The sequence below is a fragment of the Phoca vitulina genome, unplaced genomic scaffold (genome assembly GCF_004348235.1).
Source record: "Phoca vitulina isolate PV1807 unplaced genomic scaffold, GSC_HSeal_1.0 scaffold42, whole genome shotgun sequence".
Lineage (NCBI taxonomy): Eukaryota > Metazoa > Chordata > Mammalia > Carnivora > Phocidae > Phoca > Phoca vitulina.
The window spans coordinates 13,256,397-13,277,454 of record NW_022589745.1 but is presented as its reverse complement, the minus strand read 5'-3'; the positions used below and the strand labels follow the sequence as shown (position 1 = coordinate 13,277,454).

At 38.7% G+C, this 21,058-nt stretch overlaps 2 protein-coding genes and 1 non-coding gene across 7 annotated transcripts in view; 2 read left to right on the top strand and 1 right to left on the bottom strand.

Moving 5' to 3' along the window:
• GEN1 (GEN1 Holliday junction 5' flap endonuclease) overlaps window positions 1–10,635 on the bottom strand; it is a 29,191-nt gene extending 18,556 nt beyond the window's left edge. The window contains exons 1-4 of the mRNA XM_032430034.1: window positions 10,591–10,635; window positions 10,155–10,253; window positions 1,874–2,049; window positions 1,034–1,220 (exon numbers count right to left, since the gene is read on the bottom strand). Coding sequence (XP_032285925.1) covers window positions 1,034–1,220; window positions 1,874–2,034 — 348 coding nt within the window. The 5' untranslated portion in view covers window positions 2,035–2,049; window positions 10,155–10,253; window positions 10,591–10,635. The remainder of the gene's footprint in view (window positions 1–1,033; window positions 1,221–1,873; window positions 2,050–10,154; window positions 10,254–10,590) is intronic.
• On the top strand, window positions 2,286–2,476 carry LOC116648296. The gene has a single exon (XR_004302491.1). It is a non-coding gene; the product is annotated as a U2 spliceosomal RNA (small nuclear RNA).
• A 68-nt stretch (window positions 10,636–10,703) lies between the features above and the next one.
• SMC6 (structural maintenance of chromosomes 6) overlaps window positions 10,704–21,058 on the top strand; it is an 80,463-nt gene continuing 70,108 nt past the window's right edge. For 3 of the 5 annotated variants that reach the window (XM_032430032.1, XM_032430033.1, XM_032430029.1), the window contains exon 1: window positions 16,268–18,589. In XM_032430032.1, coding sequence (XP_032285923.1) covers window positions 18,380–18,589 — 210 coding nt within the window. In that variant the 5' untranslated portion in view covers window positions 16,268–18,379. Of the gene's footprint in view, window positions 10,898–11,094; window positions 11,641–16,267; window positions 18,590–21,058 lie in introns of those variants that run through there. The other 2 variants (XM_032430030.1, XM_032430031.1) reach the window with 2 other exon arrangements.

Here is a 21,058-nt window from a genome sequence, read left to right as displayed (position 1 = left end):
TTTCATGCTTATACCTAAAAGATGGCAGTGAGTTAGCAGGAAGTAGGGCCTAGTAACTAAGGGTACAGATATATGAAAATGAATTTTTTATTCATTCAGGCAACGCTGAACATTGACACAAAATGCTTGGAACATCACAATTACTGCAATAAAGAAATAGAAATGGAGCAATTTTCTCAAGAAGAGATGGACATCTTGTTGCTTTATACTAGGTATTTCATGGCCTGAGTATGTGGACCATAGATATTTCCAGGAATAGACTATGTAAGAAATAATTAGAATCCAGTACAGATATTTTCTTCAACTACTGACAGTCATTATGGTAGAAAATCACTAATTGAAAAGTATTTTTTAAAATCACATTACGAATAGAAAATAAAATTTCAAGAGAAAAATGATTATTATTTTATGTAATATCTTTTCAAAGGAATGAAAATTTTAACCACAGTTAAAAAGGAAAACGGGGGCGCCTGCGTGGCTCAGTTGGTTCAGCGTCTGCCTTCACCTCAGGTCATGATCCCAGGATCCTGGGATCGAGCCCCGCATCAGGCTCCCTGCTCAGCGGGAAGCCTGCTTCTCCCTCTCCCACTCCCCCTGCTTGTGTTCCCTCTCTCGCTGTGTCTCTCTCTGTCAAATAAATAAATAAAATCTTAAAAAAAAAAAAAAAAAAGAGGTAACACGTATCAACTCCCTACTATGTAGTAGTTGTTTTAGATATTGTATATGTTGATTTTTTTTTCAAATTTTCACCACATCACTGCGAAGTGTTACTATCCTCATTTCACAGGGTAGGAAGTGAGGCAGATATAATTTAAAAATCTTGCTCAACATTTCAGAATTTCTATATGCCAGAGCCAGGCTTGAACTTGGGTCAGTTTTACTACGGAATATAAACACTCTTCTCTAACCACACTGGCCTTCTAGTTACAGTAAGCTTAGTGAGTATTAAAGATGATGATATAACAACCTTTATCAGAGTGCAATGTATTCTCTAACTCAAATCAGAATTACTGAATCATATCTAAACACTCACCTCTTTTAAAACTGATTTAAAATGTGATCTCCCTGTTTTCTGAGACCATGTTTTTCCCGAAGGCCCATAACGAATCTGATTCCTCCTGCTTATGACATCAGCTTTCAGCTTTGGGGGCTCCCCTTCCATAACGAACACCAGTTTTACATCCATTAGTGTTAAATAGGAGATGCGAAAAAATAAGTTCCTTAAATATAAAAATCAGTAATCCGTTAATAATCATATACTGATAGCAAAAGTCAACACAGCAATATGACATAATGGCAAGAACATCAGACTAATACCAAAAAGGTTACATGCAATCACATTTTATGTATTCATATTTTAAGTGAACTGAGAAACCACGGAATTTTTTAAGCAGGAGAGATTTATGATGGTTCTCAGTGCTACATGGAAAATGGTTTAGAGAAGGAGGAGGCCAGGAGCTGAGGGAGGAAAACTCATGAAAGATGTCACTTCAGTACAGATGAGAGATGATGGTGTCACACTGAGGTCCTGCCTCTGGACACTGACAGAAGTTTCTGAACACAAGGAATATTCTGGAAGTATTAACAGGCAAGACTTCCTGATAGACTGGATGTAAGGAGGGGTCAGAGAAGGGCTCCCAAATTTCTGGCTTCTAGTCACCAAAGCATCCTAGTGGATATGGGAAGTAGGCAGCTAGGTCTGTGAGTCTGGAGCTCAAATGTGTGAGCCATCGATTTAGAGATGGCAGAGACTGACATGTTAATATATTTTAAAATCCCAAAATGTACAGCAACAATAACAAAGAAACAAAGTGGAGACAAAACTACCTGCTTATGCAATCATACATTTATATCCTAAGAACGTTTACTATACCTGAGGTGGGGCTTCATGACTGTTCCAATCATTTTTTTGACTGTCTGTGCTTCACATACCCAGAGACTCAGATCAACTGCAATGGTTTTCCCACAGAGATTATGCAAGTGGAGGTGCTGCTTAACAGGCTCCAGAATTTGCCACAAGTCATTCACACCCATTCTGGTGATTACCTGCTGTGATTTGAAACACACGTCATAAGATTGTTAAGAGACACAGAAGCTCAGAACAGGAATTCAAACAATATAGTATGTTTGTTTAGGATAATTCAAAAATAGAGAATTCTCCTTATTTCCTTCATTAGTCAGCTTTTTGGAATGAGTCAAGAACATCTGAAACATTAACAGTGGTAGTAATTGACCTACTAGCTACAAAAATACTGATGCAACTAACGGATTAAAAGTTATCTGCAATCGCTTCTTGGCCTTTTGGCTAAGATCAAGTGTAGTGTCTGTTCTTATCAGTTTAATATCTGATATATCCTCTAACTGAGGACAATATATTAAATGGATTTTTGGAATTAGGAGATGGAATAGGAGCTTGCTCCGTCCACTCCAAGCATCGACCTGGTATTGCAGTACTTCTAGGAACGGTGCACCCCCCTCGGGGGGAAATAAAAAAAATTTTAAATAAATACATAAAAAATAAAAGTTATTTGGAAATTGTACCATGCTAAATTTGTCCTTAAAATCCACTCCACACCAAATATGGGTTTCTTTGTAGTACTGAAAAATAAAGTTATTTTTAAATTTAATGGAACCCAAATGTCCATGGTCTTATCCCTCCTCGTTCTCTCTTCTTGTCTATGTTCTCTTTAGCAGTGGTTAAGAATAATATTTCTCACATGGTGACATTAATATTGCATGAAATTTAGAAAATAAAAGGAAAAAAATGGTAGTAATTGGCTTTGTTCCAGCTGTTAACAAGAGATAACAAATGCAGAGATGGGTACCAGGGATGCTGCAAATCATACTTGTCTTCTTGAGAATTCACTCCTTGATTTACATACCTAAAGCAAGAATAGGACTAGTTTTCTATCATAATCAGGAAAAACAAGAAAATAAAAGCAAAGAAGCATGCAAACAAGTAAACTAAGGCAAAAACACTAGGAGTTCAATGGAAAATTGGGGGGGGGGGGACATAAAATGGAGTTGGAGGCATATGGAATTATCTTTTTAAAAAAAGCATTGGCTTTTCAAATTGCAAAGTCACACATGTTTATTGTGGAAAAATAAAATAAAAAATCTTTTGAAAGAACAAAAACATTTAAATCACCCATAGTGCCACTACTCAAAGAAAACTAATGTTAAACAAATTCTTCAGTGTACAAGACATTTTAAAAACAAAACTGACTTAAACTCTGCTATTCTAACCTGCTTTGGTATTTTCTATAGTCTAGTTTTTCCTTACTTAACACCTATTTCTGTTTTTCTCTTATTTTGTTATTATTTGATGAGAGTATTATGTAGTATTTGCAATGAAGATTCAGTCTCACTTTACAAACATAATCCAGATTAGCATCCTCTGAATAATGACCTTAATTCATTCCAGAAACACAGGTAGTATACAAAAAAATACTACAAAAGGCTATCACCATGCAAAATGCAAAACCAATGTAAAGCCATTCTAAATAAAAAGTACTGTGTTGTCTGTTCCTTTAACAGATTCCGCAGCAAAAACAAATTTTCTCAAATTGTACATGGCTGCAAAGAAAACAAATGCTGAACTGTTGTTATTTTCTCTGCACTTTTCTGATTCTTAATTTTATAATGTGGCCAGGGCCACTGTATTATTTTGTGCATTCATTTTTTTATGAAGAACTGCACCAATATTTGCTGACATGTCACTTTACAAAGAAAAATACACAGATTTAAATGCAAAGTATAAAGCATTAGGTAGTCTATTTCACATAAGAAGCCCCACTGGTTGAATGCTGCATTGTGGCATTGATTCAAAGATAAGGTTTTATCTCTGTTAATGTGAAAAGTTGCAGTTAATTCTGGACAAAAAGTGGGGACACATGTATTTTCTAAGTCATTATTATGAAAGGAAATAAGACTTTTACAGTCTTAAACATCAGAACGCATAAAACTCAGAAGTAGAAAGTTTGAGAGGAACACTCTTGTTGACAGTTTTGCTTTCCTTTTATTTGTGATTCAAATTGTATACCGGAATGGATTGCTATTGAAGGGAATTATGCAATTTCTCTCTCTGGAGGAACATTATAACTGATCATATTTCATTTAAATGTGACCTTGACTCTAGCTGTCAAAATTTTAAATGCAGGTTATCTTCTGATTAGCAAAAGGTTTCCCAGGAATTTAAGATATGCTCTTAGCTGTGAGCAGATTTATATAAAAGGATACTGACTGGGTGGCTCAGTCGTTAAGCATCTGCCTTCAGCTCAGGTCGTGATCTCAGGGTCCTGGGATCAAGCCCCACATCGGGTTCCCTGCTCCGCAGGAAGCCTGCTTCTCCCTCTCCCACTCCCCCTACTTGTGTTCCTTCTCTCGCTCTGTCTCTCTCTGTCAAATAAATCTTTAAAAAAAAAAAAAAAGGATACTGACTGTAGCATTGTTTGTAACAGTAAAACAATAAGAAGAACCAAATGTTCACTGAGGACTTTCTTTAATAAATTATGGTATGTTCAAAAAGAACAGGTGATACGGAAAAATGGGACAGATCTACATGTACAATCTCCAAGTTTTAAAATGAAAACAGGTACAAAATAGGTTATATATCAGGGATGACTGTAGTTTAGGAAGGGGAAGAATTACTCTTCAAAGTATACTCCTTTGTGTTAATTTTTTAAATAATTATATGTATATATCATTTTTCAAATTAAAAAATGTTAAAAAAATGTGGTCCTATCTGTAAAAGGTTGGGGAAATAAAACTAGAAATCTTTAGGTGGTTTACTTCTTGCCTAAATATTAAGAGATCAAATATGACTATAGTTCATGGGTCAAATTAAAAAGCAAGGTTCTGCAAATTTACGAGTACCTCATAACAAATCTGACTTGAGTATGGCTTTTTTAGGGATGAGAGATTCACATTTTCTGGTTTCCTTCAGATCATCTAGGAGCTAGTCATGTGGACTTAGGCAAGGTGCATTCTTTCCTCTGGCCTTTCCTGCTCACAGGTTCCTTCCTTCCGGTCTTACCTCTGATGCTTCATTTCATGAGTTGACCACACATACAGAAGAAAATAATAATGAATGAAGATTGCCATCTAGTGCAGTATTGTTTATGATGGCATAGATAAACAGACGTTTATGTAAAGGACTGCAATGCATATTATAGTCCTTCTGAAGGTTGGAGAAAAAAAATTAGAGATGTTGATGAGGTAGACTCTTGATTTTACAAACTGTAGTCCTCTAAATATTTCAAGCACATTAGGAACATTTTGTAAAGACTTTAATGGAATATTATTCACTAGGGCAGCCAAGCCTGGAAAAAAATAAGCCTGGAACTGATTCTATTAAAACACTAAAATTCCACAGATTGGATCCCTTAAGCAAGATCAAGAGGGCCTTTAACTAAACCCATAAATGATATGTTTTTTAAAGATTTTATTTATTTACTTGGCGGGGAGAGGAAACACAAGCAGGGGAGGGGTAGAGACAGAGGGAGAAGCAGACTTCCCCCTGAGCAGGGAGCCCAATGCAGGGCTCCATCCCAGGACCCTGGGATCATGACCTGAGTGGAAGGCAGATGCTTAACCGACTGAGCCACCCAGGCGCCCCAATAATATTTTCAACATAACATGATTATTACACTTAAAACGTAATTCTTCATGCTATTTTATTTTCTTTTGTCAGAATATACCTGGTTTAAAGAACAAGCATCCACAGTTGTGTTACAGAACCACCAGCACTGGTAGTTGAACAGCTATCAGTAATGTCTACCTAGGACATCTATTTTGGCTATTCCTTTACTAAAATGTGAGAGAAGACTACAAAGTTGGAATCACAGCTACTAAACACAACTGTTGGGGCGCCTGGGTGGCTCAGTCGGTTAAGCGGCTGCCTTCGGCTTGGGTCATGATCCCGGGGTCCTGGGATCGAGCCCCGCATCGGGCTCCCTGCTCAGCAGAGAGCCTGCTTCTCCCTCTCCCTCGGCCTGCCTCTCTGCCGACTTGTGCTCTCTATCTCTCTGTCAAATAAATAAAATCTTAAAAAAAAAAAAACCAAACACAACTGTTATGAACAATGTAGGCAAAAAGAAAAAGAATGAGAGAACTATCTGCTGGTTCCCAGAAAGCAAAATTTGAGTTACTATCTCTGAGCTCAAGTATTTTCTTCTCCACTTTTTCTGAGTTATGTGATATTTTCCAGAAAACTGTCTCTTTCGTTGCCTATCTTTTTGGTCACCATATTTTAAAATCTATCTCAAATCTTTTCAAACCGACTGATACCTTACCCTACAGTCCCTGTGTAGCTATTGAGATGGATCTGAAAAAGAGGGGAGTCTCTTTGTGCTCCCCAAGCACACACCTATAAAATAGTAATGCTTGGCTCAGTTTTTTCATTAGCATGGTAGAATTGCTGCTATTGTGAAATACACTTTTTTTTTTCTCACTTTTTTCTCTGAATGATAGGAATCAAGGGGACATTTTAATAGGAGCTAGCTTCCATGACATGCGCCAATGAATCTTTTTTCTCTAACTTTACACTAATGAACTTCTGTTAGACCTTGAATTACAAAGTTTTATAAAGCTTTCACTACTTTTAACTAAAAAAATAACGAATTAGAACTATGCCAAGCAATGTATTAAAAGGGTTGGGAGTGTGTATGGGAACCGGAAAGTGAGCAGAAAGAATTATAGAAGAATATTTTTAGAGGCAGAGGCAGACTACACTGGAAAGGACATTATTGCTGAGTCTCCTTTGAAGACTCTATAATGAACTCTTCTCCAGTCTCCCTAATATTATTTATCTCACTTCATCTGACATCTCCCCTGGGCTGTTAACTAGAATATCGAATTGCCTACTTTGCCTTCACGCGGATGCGTAATATGCATTTAACTCTCAATTCCACCACCTGTCCTCAAAACTGTTTTACTTCCAGTTGCTTAGGCCAAAAACCTAGCAGTCCTTCTTGATTCTTCTCTGTACTTAGCTCCCCAACACCTGCTCCATCAGCAAATCTTTCAAAATATATCCGAAATCCCCATTTCTAATGATAGTCCCCTGGCATTGCCTGGATACAACTGTAACAGTCTCCCAACTGGCCTCCCTGCTTCTACTTTTTACTACCCTCCTCTCCTACACAATCATTCTCCTCGTAGAAACCAGTGATCCTGTTTAAAAACCTAAAACATATTAAAATCATCTTCCTGATTGTCACATGTTAATTTACTCCTTCTGTTTGTCACATTAATTTACTTCTTCACTTATGGTGCTATCTTATAGCCAGTTATAAAATGCAAAAAGAAATTATGTAAAATTATGTAAGTGTTTTACACGTAATACATTATTTTAAAATACTATTTTAGGATTATCTTCATTAGATCTATGATCTAAATTGAATTGGTTAAGTTTAAAATACATGTTCCTTTTGAAAAATCACTCCTAAAAGCAGAATATATAAAGAATACCCCAATAGTCCAGAAAGGGAAAAATTATGTGGAATGTTTATTTTATGAAAAATAACACAACATGTTTTAAGAACACAGTTAATCCTAAATGTCTATTCCCATGATCTATTGTTGTCCCTTCCTTGCCACTTTCTTTGCTCCAGTGTGTCCTCTGGAACAGTAAGATTGTAACAGTAAGATTGTAAAAGCACATAAAGTTCCAAAAAGGGACAGAATGCAACAGCTTTTAAGATATTCAAGTACAACTACACTCAAAAATAGAACAGATGGTTTTTGAATGAGGTCATGATCAACCTGATGAGGTTACTTGAAAATAGCTCAGCATTAAGTAAAATTTAAATACAACATATATCAAACTCACTCACAACTATGTATAATTTTTTCTTGCTTATTTTTTAATAAGGTACAATTTGAAAAATTTGTGGTGTGGGATTTGGTGAGTCTCTACTCCCATCTTTTATAACGTAGTAAATTTTATTGATATCAATCTGATGATGCATCAATGTATATTACATATAAAAAGAAGTCTCCTTAACATATTAACAATTCTTAAGAATTAATGTGACACTAGAATACTTAAATGAATCAACAAAGTCAGAACAACCCACAGTAAATAACTTCATAACCTATTAGTGTCTTCAATTTATTTAGTTTACTGAAAAAGCACTAGACTTGGGATTGGAAACCTAGGATTTTGGTCTTGGATATAATACTGAAGCTGTATGACCTCGGGAAGATATTCAACCCATTTACAAAATGAGAGGCTCTAAACCAGATGAACTATAAGATTCTGATATCCTTTGAACTTCATGACCAGTTTTGGTAGCTTGTACGAAAATAAAGACAATCACTCTATTCTAGATACTATTACTTGACAGAAAGGACATGAATTTCTAGTTTAAAGAAAGGGCTCAAGAATCCACTTCAGGTTAAAACAAAACAAATCCTTTGATGTAACCATATGGTGCCCATAAATCAATTTATGCTCCTAAAACTTCCTTAAAAGCTAATAAGCTTTTATTGGTTAATTATAAAACTGAATGAGGTGAGAAAAGCACAGAACCTTGCTAATTCCACTAATGAATCAAATTTTAAAGAACATAAAAAGAGGTCAGTGGTTTGATTTATGCAAAAATACACATTTTATTAAACCAAGTTTTCCAATTTTATTTCCGTTTTAAGCCAAAACGTTAGGAAAAAACCTCCTTAACAACAAAGCGAGAAATATTTTCAACTTCCCAATTCCCACTTACAAGACTATGTTTTCATATAAAGATAGGTAAATGGTTTATTTCAGTACAAGACTGGATTGTATGGGATTTCCATATAATTTCACTAATTAATGCTGTTTTTTTATGATTTCTTCAGTTTGTTTTTTTTTAAGATTTTATTTATTTATTTGCCAGAGAGAGAGAGAGAGGGAGAGTACAAGCAGGGGGAGTGGCAGGCAGAGGGAGAAGCAGGCTCCTTGCTAAGCAAGGAGCCGGATGTGGGACTCGATCCCAGGACCCTGAGATCATGACCTGAGCCAAAGGCAGATGCTTAACCATCTGAGCCACCCAGGCGCCCCGATTTCTTCAGTTTTATTTTCATATGAATTTAGCGTAAACTTTGAAGCATAACATACCCCAGACTTAACTTACAGTTAAGTATTTACCAAATGTCTACTATGTACCAGGAACTCTAGATGCTAGATACAATGAAGGAAAAGCCCTGCACTTAAGGACTTTAGTAGGGCAAGTGAGACTAGAGATGAAAAGAGAATTACAACAATGTGTCACGGACAGGCAGAGGAAACATGAGTGAGCTGTAGGAGTACATTGAGTAAGTACCTTACCTAATATTGGGCATCAAAAAAGGCTTCCTAAAGGAAGTGACATCTGAGCAGAAACCACCCAACTGTTCCCCATTGTTTACTAAGGACCCTTAGACCAGATAGTATAGTGTTTCAGTCTATTTTGACCAGGTCCTACTTTCCATTGTGGCAAGGGCCCCAACGAGAACAATATACATTTGATTATCTTCAGAAGCAAAAGGTGACTTCGATGGAAGGAATTCCATTACTGGAGCCCAGAAATTTGTCATCTATCTATGTGGGGGTGAAGTGGGGTAGCGGTAAATGCCACTTTTTCCCATCTCCAAGGGAAGACTGCGGAATATAGGAAGTAGAATATTTGACTAGATCAACATAATCACTTGAGGAGTTGTGTAAAGGCAGAAGAGGTGAGAACAGCACTGTAAGCTACGCCAAGAAACTTAAAACTTCGTTAGTTCCGGTATTTATTGAGGGGGGTTCACAGTATAGGCCAGGGCGGGGGCAAGACTGTAAATAACCACAATGCCTAAGGTAACTGCTATCTTGGAAGTATCTTCAGAGCACAACACTGAAAAAGGAACACCGCAGTGTGACTACGCCCGCTTGGGCCTCGAACCGGGCGTGGGCGTTCGCCCTACAGTGTGCCCGGGAGCAGGACATCCAGGGGCCATTGGCCTTGGCGGAGAGGGGCGACGGCGGGGAGGCCGGGGGCCAAGCAAGCAGGGCCGGATCGTGGCCAGGCGGATCTCCCACCGTACTCCCAGCCGAGCCGCTGACCGAGGTTCGGAGGAGCGCCCCAACCCAGCCTTTCAGAGGAGCCAAAGGAAGGACCGGGCGGGGCCGCCTCTCCACGGTCCGCGGGACTTACCCGGACAACCGTTTCTCCTCGGTTTTGGAAGACGCCCCTCCGTCATTTACCAGTTTGGTCTGAATGCTAACTATTGCTGCCTCCAAGTTTACAGATTTTCTAAAAAAACAAAAAAAAATTTGAAGGAACGAAAAGGAAAAGTCCTCTTTCCTTTTTCCCTAAGCAAAGACTAACATTTGGGTTGCAGCACCCGACCGGGGAAGTTGCGGGACGCAATTCTAATTCGGCGCCCTCTCCCACGTGGCCCCGCCTCTTCCGGGAAGTAACCGTCCCCTTTCCGCGACCGCAGGCTCTCGCTAGACTTTCCCGGCTGCCAGACGGTCGGCTGTACGCATGCTTGGAACTGTTGCCGGGGTACTCCGAGTTCTCTTCCCTTTCACTTAGGCAAATCACCCGGCCCCGCACGTCCCGCCAACGCCGAGCCCTGCGTGCCTACCAGCTTCTCCGCCGGCTGAGGGGCACTTCCGGCCCCTCCTCTTAGACTCTAGGGGCGCGAAAACTCTGAATCGCGCACGCGCGGGCTGAGCCCCGGCGGGAGGGGGGGGCGGGGCGCAGGCGCGGAGTATCCGGCGGTGGGCGCCGGGGCAGCCAGCCTCTTGCCTTCTCCCACCGCGGGCGCGCGGTTCCCCGTGGGCCAACGGCGGCCAGCCGAGGCCGAGACGCCCCAGGGTGTCCTTAGCGCCCAGCTGCACCGCGACAGCCGCGCCGATCGGGTTCCTTGGGGAGACTTGGACTTGTTCGAGGTAAGGTGAGGGCGCGCGCTGTCGCTCTCCCTTGCTCCGGATCCATCCCCTGTCGCTGCCCCCTTAGCCGGCGCCCTCCAGCCCACCTCGTGGTGGCTCGGTCACCGGAGCTGCGGCGGTGTCCAGGGTGTCCCCGTGGGCCCGAGTGGGCCAGCCCGCCGGCGGGGATCTTCGGGCTGTCTCTGCGGGCGACACAGGTCTCCTGAACCGCGGGAAACTTGCCAGTCGCCGCTGGGCCCCTCCTCGGGCTCCGCCGGCGGGGTGACAAATCCGGCTCGGGCTGTGGGACCCGGCGCCCGGCCCCTACCGGCCCTCGGCTGAGGGGAGTAGCTTGAGGGGATGGGTGGGCTCGGACATCCGGCTCTTAGCGCGAATCTGAAACCTCACCGGCAACAACTTAGTCTGTTTACGAGATGTATGCAAATAGCACTTCGATTTGTTGTTAAACCCCAGCGTCATGACAACGCAGATTGTATTATCTAGAAAAATTAAATTGTAATGTTTGGAGGTTTTATGATGGCATTTCTATTCCCTCTTCTCTTGTGGAAATGAACTGAAGAGGAATCCCAATTGGGAATTGCGGAACACAAGACTCTAGGATAGAGAAACGGCTGTGGGACCAAGACTTCAGATAATATTGTGATAATTCCTGGAAAGAGCAACTATTTTGTGTGTAAACCCTAAAGGCAGAACTTACGCGAGCACTTTTACTCTGTGTATATTTCATGAGTAGGAGATTAAAAGTGAGTGTTTTAAGACAAGCTATTCTGGAATGTATATTCAGAGAAAAAAAAAAGTCCAAACTCCCTAACTTTTAGATGACTGCTGTATAGTTTTTTCAAATATTCAATAGCAAAAAAAAAAAAAAAAAAAATTCAATAACATATGCATTGGCCTGCAGGTATTAGGTACTAGTTACTTGGGTGTGTGGGTGGAAGGGAACATATTAGAACTTCTACTTAGATTTACTTTATCTCATTCTAGTACTGTGCGAAATACACAGAGTGATAATTTTATGTTGAACTATGTATTCAAAATTTCTTTTTCTGAATGGGTATGATTACAGAAAATTTGGAGATCACTAGAATATTGCTTATAAAGCATGTTTTTTGTAAGAGAACAAGTGTTGTGTGACCCAGAGCTTTTTGGTATCACCTCTTAAGTTTTAGTTCTTACTCTGTAATTGGATTCTAAATGTGTGTGTGTGTGTGTGTGTGTGTGGTGGGAGGAGGATATTTATAGCCCTATCTCTATCTATAGTAAATGTAAAGCATTTAGTATTGAGCTTGGCAACAAAGGTAAGCACAAATGGTATACTGAAGTTGTTAAAGTGAGAATCAGTTTTTATTCCCCAAAGGTTTATTTTACTGAGTGTCTAGATGTAGAATTTTATATAAAACCTACCTAAATCTTGACTTACCTAAAATTTTAGAACTAAGTTAGAAAAATTAATCAAAGCTGTATTTGACTTACTTTCAGGAATCAATAAACAAGAAACTCAAAATTTTACCATAATGGTATGCACTCTATTTAAGGCATAATTACATGTCACCGTTCTGTATATACACACACATTAGTAAGTCCAGGTGCCTGAGGGTCAAGTATAGTCACTTCTATTAATGTTAGCATTTTGATTCACTAGTTAATGAGATACGTCTTTTCTCATTTACTTTCCCTGGTGACCAAATTCAAAATAATTTTTGTAGCTTTCTTAGCATCACTCCCAAATCCACCCCTACTGCAGAGTATATTTTACTGCCTGTTGACCTCTCCTTCTCAATATCCTAGGAACACTTCAAACTCAATGTTTCCAAACAAAATAAATGTATTATTTACCCCTTTTCTTTCCAAGCCTGCACTGTCTTCTTATTATGGCATTTAGCATTGTGTAAAGATTGTTTCTAAAAATGAAACACAAAATGAAATTTTTTAAAGCCCAAAGTTTTAATTGGCTCAAATAGTAACATTAGAAGGACACATCACAGTACAATCCTTTTTGTAGTTTTATACATTAACAAAATATAGATAAGAAAACAAGTAAATTAATAGCCAGTTTAGCTGCCTGTAAACAAACTCAGTTGTTCATGCCTGGACGAACCTGGGCATTGAAGAGGTTTGACTTTGGGTTTTGACAAACCTGGGTTTAGATATGAGCTCTGCTAAGTTATAGCTACACAAGTCTGGGCAAAATGTCTTCTTGAGTCTCAATATCCCCTTTTGTAAAATAAGGATAGTATTTATAAGGATGTTGAGGATTAAAAGAGTTAAAGTGTTTATCTCAAAAGCTAAGCATGTAGGTAAGTAGATATTTAACAAATGTTAATTCTACTCCCCCATTTCACCCATACTTTTATTTTTTATTTTTTTAAAGATTTTATTTATTTATTTGACAGAGAATGACAGCGAGAGAGGGAACACAAGCAGGGGGAATGGGAGAGGGAGAAGCAGGCTTCCCGCCGAGCAGGGAGCCCAATGCGGGGCTCGATCCCAGGACCCTGGGACCATGACCTGAGCCAAAAGCATCGAAGGCAGATGCTTAACAACTGAGCCATCCAGGTGCCCCTCACCCATACTTTTAAATCTCTTGGTTTCTTCTGTTCCTCTCATCCCTGATTGCCACTGCTTTTCTTCAGTGCCTCCTCACCCTTTAGCGGCTGGTCTCTTTTGCCCCCATTCACACTGATCTAGAATTGTTTGATAGATGGACTTAAGAATTTTTTCACTTAACTATTTATAATATTTATTATGTATTGCATCTTATGATTTTATGAAAAATCCCAAGCAATGTGCTTAATTAGTTTACTATATTAAAAATGAGATTGTTTAATGCAGAATTGAGTACGTCGGTGGTGGTGGGAGGGGCAGAATTGGAGATGAGGTAAACAGTCCATAGCAGATTCAGATGTAGCAGCAATTTGCCTTTATTTTTGACCATTATTTCCTGTTGATAATTTCAGCTCTGTTACATCTGTTCTCACTGTTCTTAGTTCCTACTTGGATGTTAATGGGAAGTATGAATTATTAGATGGTTCACAATAAAATTTAATATTTAGGAATTTATAATCCTGTTGAAGTGTATTTGATCTCTCAAGTTTCCTGTTCACTTACTTGCTGTAATTAACTCTTGGTTATTGATTTTCCTTCTTGAACTTATTTTTTATTGACAGTTGTATATATGTTACTATCCTGCTCTGATTTGCTTCCTGTGAGGGAGAGATGTATCCCTTAATTCTGACTTTTTTATTGTAAATAAACAAATGAAGAGCTTTATGGATGTGTTGAAAATCCCAGAGGAGATTTTTTTTCCCTTTTGTATTTCAGAATATTAGAAGTATTTTTCTTTGCATCTATTTATATGTCTTTTTAGCCTTTTGGAAATAATTTTACTGTTTTAACTTGTATCTGACTCTCAGGACATTCATATGTGTTTTTAAAAATCCATTATCATTAAATTACAGAGTAATTTGTATTTTAAAAGGTAGGATCCTTTGGTGTCTGTCAGATGCATGTTACCATGGCAACCTAATAGCAAACTGCAAATCCTAGGCCAAGCATAGCAAATAAAAAACATCGTCATCATGTAGCACACCATCTTCTGTGTAGTACAGAATCTCACATTCATTTTAAGAAGCTTAACCACATTTATCTACATGCACCTCCGTATCCCAGTTTTACTTGAAAAACTGCCGTTTTTTCATGGTAAAATACTAAAATCAGTCAGCTGATGTCTGAGTGCCTGCTAACTGCAAGATCATTATTGGGCATTAATGAAAACAGTATCTAAAAAGGCATTTAGCATGGGGAAAACCAAACGGTAATGTGTCCTCTTTGCTTTCCTGCAATAAATAAATTACTGCTCAGTAATTGAGAAGGAAATAGAGAATGGGTGGGAGAGAAGAAGGTATTTTTGGGAAAATAATGGCATGGTGGTATTCCAGGGAATTGAAGTTAGCAACAAGCTGAAAACTAATATACATTGAGTCTTATTGTTAAATAGTTTGAGAAATAGGTTGGCTTTTCAAGTTTTAACTTGTTTAAGAGATTCAAAATTAACATTCAATTATTTGAAAAAAAAAAGATGTTGAATATTATGTAATTGTGACTGTAATGTTAGTATTGTCTCAGGCATTTGTTTAGGTTAAATGTCCTTCAGATTTGATCTAATAAATACCTTTTAGACGGCATTTGTTTTATCATGATTAGGTTCTTCATTGCCTTCAGGATAGGATAAAGTCCAAGTTTTAAAATGTTGTTTACAACAGTTCTTCTCAAACTTTAATGCACTTGTGAATCTCCTGAGATCTTGTTAAAAATGAAGTTTCTGATTCATTTGGTTTAGGAAGGGGCCTGAGATTCTGGATATCTAATACATTCCCAGGAGATGTAGATGCTACTTGCTGGTCCTTGGACGGACCATACTTTGAATATCAAGTCTGTAAGTCATTCTCTGGTTGGCTTCTTCTCTGCTGCTCTAACTTAATTGCTTGCTAGCTACGCCTTACAATTTATGGCACTGTGTCATGGACTTGCTTATAGTATCCCCCGTACTAAGCAGTTTGCAGCGTGCGGTCCAGGACTCTTTCAAAGGGTCTACAAAGTCAAACAGTTTTCATAGTAACAGTCAGATGTTATTTGCCTTTTTCACTCTCATTCACTTATGAGCGAATGGAGTTTTCCAGAGGTGATGAGACGTGATGATGCCATTGCTCTGAGGACTGATAGAACGTGTACATGTGTGTTCTTTGTTTTAAAAGTTTCTCAGTTTTAATGTACAGTATGGTAGATATTGATAGGGATAAATAAAAAGCTCTTTGAAGTCCTGAGTACTTTCTAAGAGATCAGCCACAACCTTTGAGAACTGCTGCCCTACGTGTTGTGTTAGGCTGTGGACGCAAAGGTTCAGATCTAGAACTTTACCAGAGCTCTTTCCTTAGCCTCAGTGACTCCAGGGATGAGTGGGAATTTTGGTGTTCCACATGGTTTCCATGTACTTTTGCAGGGTGGCCTCTTTACCTCTCTGGGCAGTGGTAAAAGGTCTCATGTGACACTATCCAACGGAAAATGGGAGTAGGTAGCACCCTATTACTGCCTGATCAGGGTAGACATCTAGGCTTCCTAGGTGGGCCCCACTTACACCGTTATCATGGCTCCCTATTTGGCCTACATGGCCTTCTCTGACACGAGCCTGATTGGGATGTGGAAATGCCTCCTTATGGCCTTACAAGGTGGAAGTCCAGGCTACCTACTTGGCCTTTGCTAGTGTGTGTGTTGTTGGGGGAGTAGAGGGAGCATCACAGTTTTTTTGTGTGTGTGGTATTTGGCTGAAGTAAAACGATTATTGTCTAAAAGTTTTCTGTCTTGTTAGGATGCCCTTTTTCTGGTCCTTTGGCTAGAGAGAGCAAGCTTTCATTAGGCCTTTTTTCCCCCTACACCCTTTGGTGTTTCCTCAGTTGCTGTCTTCTCCAAGTCTGGGGTATTTGAAGCAAAACAAAAACTCAGGGAACTCATCATGATGTCATTCCTTGTGTCCTAAGGTCCCTGGTCAATCTCCCTCCTTCTCATTCAGAGTTGTGTTATGTTTGTTATATATATAATTTCCAAAGTTTTTAGTTTTACCTTAGCAGGAGGAATAGGGGAAAATATATCTATTCCATTTTCCTGGAAGTGGAAGCCTCTGATTGCTTTTTTTTAGCTTGCACTTTGAGAGAAAGAATAAAAGATTGAACTCTAGACCCACTGCATAGCCCTTATATTTGGTTGTATAAAAAATATGAATAAACATTAAAATATTCCCATTAAAGAAACCAGATTTGATAAAGTTAAAGATCTAGTTTTTGGAGAAAATATTTCAAAATTTAATTAAATAGAATTTGCATGAAGGAGTCATGACTACAGATGAGGATTTTATAAAACATAAGGTAATCTTGCGTAGTAAATGTGAGGCTTTACATTATCAATGTTTTGCAAAATGAAATTACAGAAAAATCGATTCAGGAGGATATAGTGAACCTGTAAAAACTGGTATACAAGAAAGAAATTTAAATGATTTCATAAAGTTAACTTTCAAACAGTCTCCACTTTCTAATAGCTTTAATTCTACTTCTTTCTCTCTTTGAAAAAACATTTAATGTGTCATGCGGTAGAAGTGATTTCAGAGCATTAAAAGGATGGGAAAACCACTCAGTTCATTTAATGAGGCATGCATTGTCAAAATAACCAAGCCTGACAAAGATAGTTCCCCAAAATATGCACAGGTATTTCTGCAAGATTGGTTATGTCAATATAAGTTTGGAAAGTAGTGGATTAAAAAATTAAACACTGTGTATGGATGTCTCTTCCTCTCTCACCCTCCTTTTCTTGCTCACATTCCTTCTCTAGAGGCCCCATTCGGGTTCCTGCACATCTCTTGGAACACCACTCCACAAGTCTCCCACCCTTCTGACACACATACACTAAGACCGGCTTTGTTCCCCTGTATGCATGTCATCACATATGGCTGTCATCTCTAGTGAGGACTAACAGGAGTCCGTCAGTCCAAAATCAAGAGAGAGAAAACCTCAGTTACTCTCTTGCTGCCCAGGTACCTGGTACAGACCTGGCTGCTACGGTAGAGTACTTGAAGGACTTAAATGGGTCAAGACTAGAACTATTCTTCTTGTTCTTTCCTTGTATCTTAGACATTTTGATTACCTATATTGTGGATTTTTCTCTCCATTTACTCAATAAATAGTTATTAGGTACATATCATTTGAAGTCTTAAATGTGTTTTTATAGAGAAAAATGAAAGCAACAATCAGTCATAACATTTAATTTTAATCACAGAGGCTTTAACTTGAGGTGCAGTTTTCATATGTTCAGAAAATCTTGTGTAATTTTAAATACATTAGTTTTCTAGGCATAAATTTTATAGTACATTTGTAAAAAAATAGACAGCATGGACTATTTAGGGAATAGTTAAGGCAAACTACTAATAATTTTATCTGAAAAATTGAATGGTTGCTCTGGGATAATTTCAGAAGGCATATGACATCTCTATTAATAGATCTAGGAAACTAGGAGCCACAGTTTCACAAATAAAATCTTTTACTTTTTGTGAGTTTAAGAGTCAAAACATTTAGGTAGGCCCATATCAATAAAATCTTGGCCATGAATAATTCTGAAGTAAAATCAGCTAGTGTAGCATATACACATGATTTAAAAAGACAACAACATTACATTTATTACCTTATACTTCTGCAGGTTAGAAGTTTGACATGACTCCTGGGGCTAAAACCAAGACAGCAGTTGGGCTGTGTTTCTTCCTAGCGACTTGAGGGGTGAATCTGTTTCATTGTCTTTCTAGCCTCTAGTAGCCACTGGTGTTCTTTGGCTTATGGCCCCTTCCTCCTGTACAGATGATATTTTTACTTTTTTAAAAGTAAAAACGAATGGACATAGTACTTAAAATTTAAGCTTTGTCTCATTTATTTTGTTAAGTTTAATATGAATGGAACCATCATATGGATGCCTGTACTTGATTTACTGCATTGTTACTCTAATGTATGTTCAGACCCGATGGCCAAAAGAAAGGAAGAAAATTTCTTCTCTCCTGAAAATGCCAAAAGACCAAGACAAGAAGAGCTGGATGACTTTGACAAAGATGGTGATGAAGATGAATGTACAGTTTCTTTCACTAATGGTACCTCTACTTTGGTAAGTGCAAAATTTGGGGCCTGGCATGGTTCTCATGTCTGGTTTATATGTCATATTCTTGATAATTCAATGTAAGGAAAGGCAGTATGATTTAAGGAAAAACCTAAGGTAAAATAATATGACTACTTTTGACATTTATGTTAATTATCGGAAACAATTGGTAAAGAAAACAATAAAAGAGCTTATTCTTTGGAATAATCAATAAATTTGACAAACCTCTGGTAAGGCCAACAAAGGGAAGAAGAGAAAGAAGGCACAGATTACCGGTAACAGAACTGTAGCCTCAACCCTGCAGGCTTCAGAAGGACAGTAAAGGACGTGACGTGACATGATGTTCAATATCATTTGTTATTGGGGAAGTACAAATTAAGACCACAATGAGATATTACTACATACCCATCGGAATGACTAGAATTAAAAACAGTGACAACAGTGACAAGTTCAAATGCTGGCAAGGATGCAGAGAAACTGGATCATTCATAGATTGCTGATGGGAATGTAAAATAATACAGCCACTCTGCAAAGTAGTTTGGCTGTTCTTTTTTTTTAATTCACCATGCACCCTATAACCCAGCATTTGTCCCGGAGAAATGAAGATGTACCTTCACACAAACTTCTATACATGAATTTTTTTTTTAAGATTTTATTTATTTGACAGAGAGAGACACAGCAAGAGAGGGAACAGAAGCAGGGGGAGTGGGAGAGGGAGAAGCAGGCTTCCCGCGGAGCAGGGAGCCCGATGGGCTCGATCCCAAGACCCTGGGGTCATGAGCTGAGCTGAAGGCAGATGCTTAATGACTGAGCCACCCAGGCGCCCCTATACATGAATGTTTATAGCAGCTTTATTTATAATAGCCAAAAACTGAAACAACCCAGATGTCATTCAGTGAGTGAACAGGTTAAACACTATGGTACATTCATACCATGAAATACTACTTAGCAGTGAACTCTTGATGTAGGCAACAATAGCCATTTCTATAACATTTGTGAACTGACAGTGTTCTAGAAATGTAGAACAGATTAGTGGACCAGGGGTTAAGGTCGGGGTGGAGTGGGTGGGATGTGGCTTGGCTATAAAAGGGCAACATGAGGGAATCCTTGTGGTGATGGAAATGTTCCGTATCTTGACTGGATCAATGTCGGTATCCCTGTTGTGATATTGTACTACAGTTTTTAAGATGTACCATGGGCAGAAACCAAGTAAAGAATTCACAGGATCCCTCTATTATTTCTTACAATGCATCTACAACTAGATCAAAATAAAAATTTACTTTAAAAAGTCTTCAACCATAATTTCCAATATTCTGCTCATACAAGGATGTAAATGTTTCTGCTTTTCAATAAGATGGCGCCCAGAAGAAGAGAAACCGGGAGTTTTTAAAGACACTGTTAAAAAAGATTAAAAAATTTTATTGTACCAGTGGTTCTTAATCAAGGGGGGATTTTGCATCCCCCCCCACCCCGGGGGGACATTTAACAATATCTGTATATATTTTTGGTTATCACAACTTGGGGTTAGATGTGTGCTACTATCATCTAGTGGGTAGAAGCTAGGGATGTTGTTAAAATTCTCAAAATGCACCAAACAGCCCCCCTCCAACAAAAAATTATCTGACTCAAAACACTAGTATTGTCCTATTAAGAAACTATGTGATACGATTATTAGATCCTTTAAGGACTTTAGAATGAGTGATTACTCATAGAAGGTTCCCATTTAATTTCATCTTACTCATTGAAGTTAAGGTTATTTGCTTACTATAACTTTTTTCATTAGTAACCCTGCTGAACTTTCTCCAAATGCTTAGATGATTATAGTGAGTTTATTAGACAGATTAATTGTTTTCTGTCTTCCTCTCTCTCTCTCTCTTTTTTTTTTTTAATTTTTTTTTATTGTTATGTTAATCCCCATACATTACATCATTAGTTTTAGATATAGTGTTCCATGATTCATTGTTTGTGCATAACACCCAGTGCTCCATGCAGAACGTGCCCTCCTCAATACCCATCACCAGGCTAACCCATCCTCCCAACCCCCTCCCCTCTAGAACCCCCAGTTTGTTTTTCAGAGTCCATCGTCTCTCATGGTTCTTCTCCCCCTCCGATTTCCCCCCTTCATTCTTCCCCTCCTGCTACATTCTTCTTCTTCTTTTTTTCTTTCTTAACATATATTGCATTATTTGTTTCAGAGGTACAGATCTGAGATTCAACAGTCCTGCACAATTCACAGCGCTTACCAGAACACATACCCTCCCCAGTGTCCATCACCCAGTCACCCCATCCCTCCCACCCCACCCCCCACTCCAGCAACCCTCAGTTTGTTTCCTGAGATTAAGAATTCCTCATATCAGTGAGGTCATATGATACATGTCTTTCTCTGTTTGACTTATTTCGCTCAGCATAATACCCTCCAGTTCCATCCACGTCGTTGCAAATGGCAAGATCTTATTCCTTTTGATGGCTGCATAATAT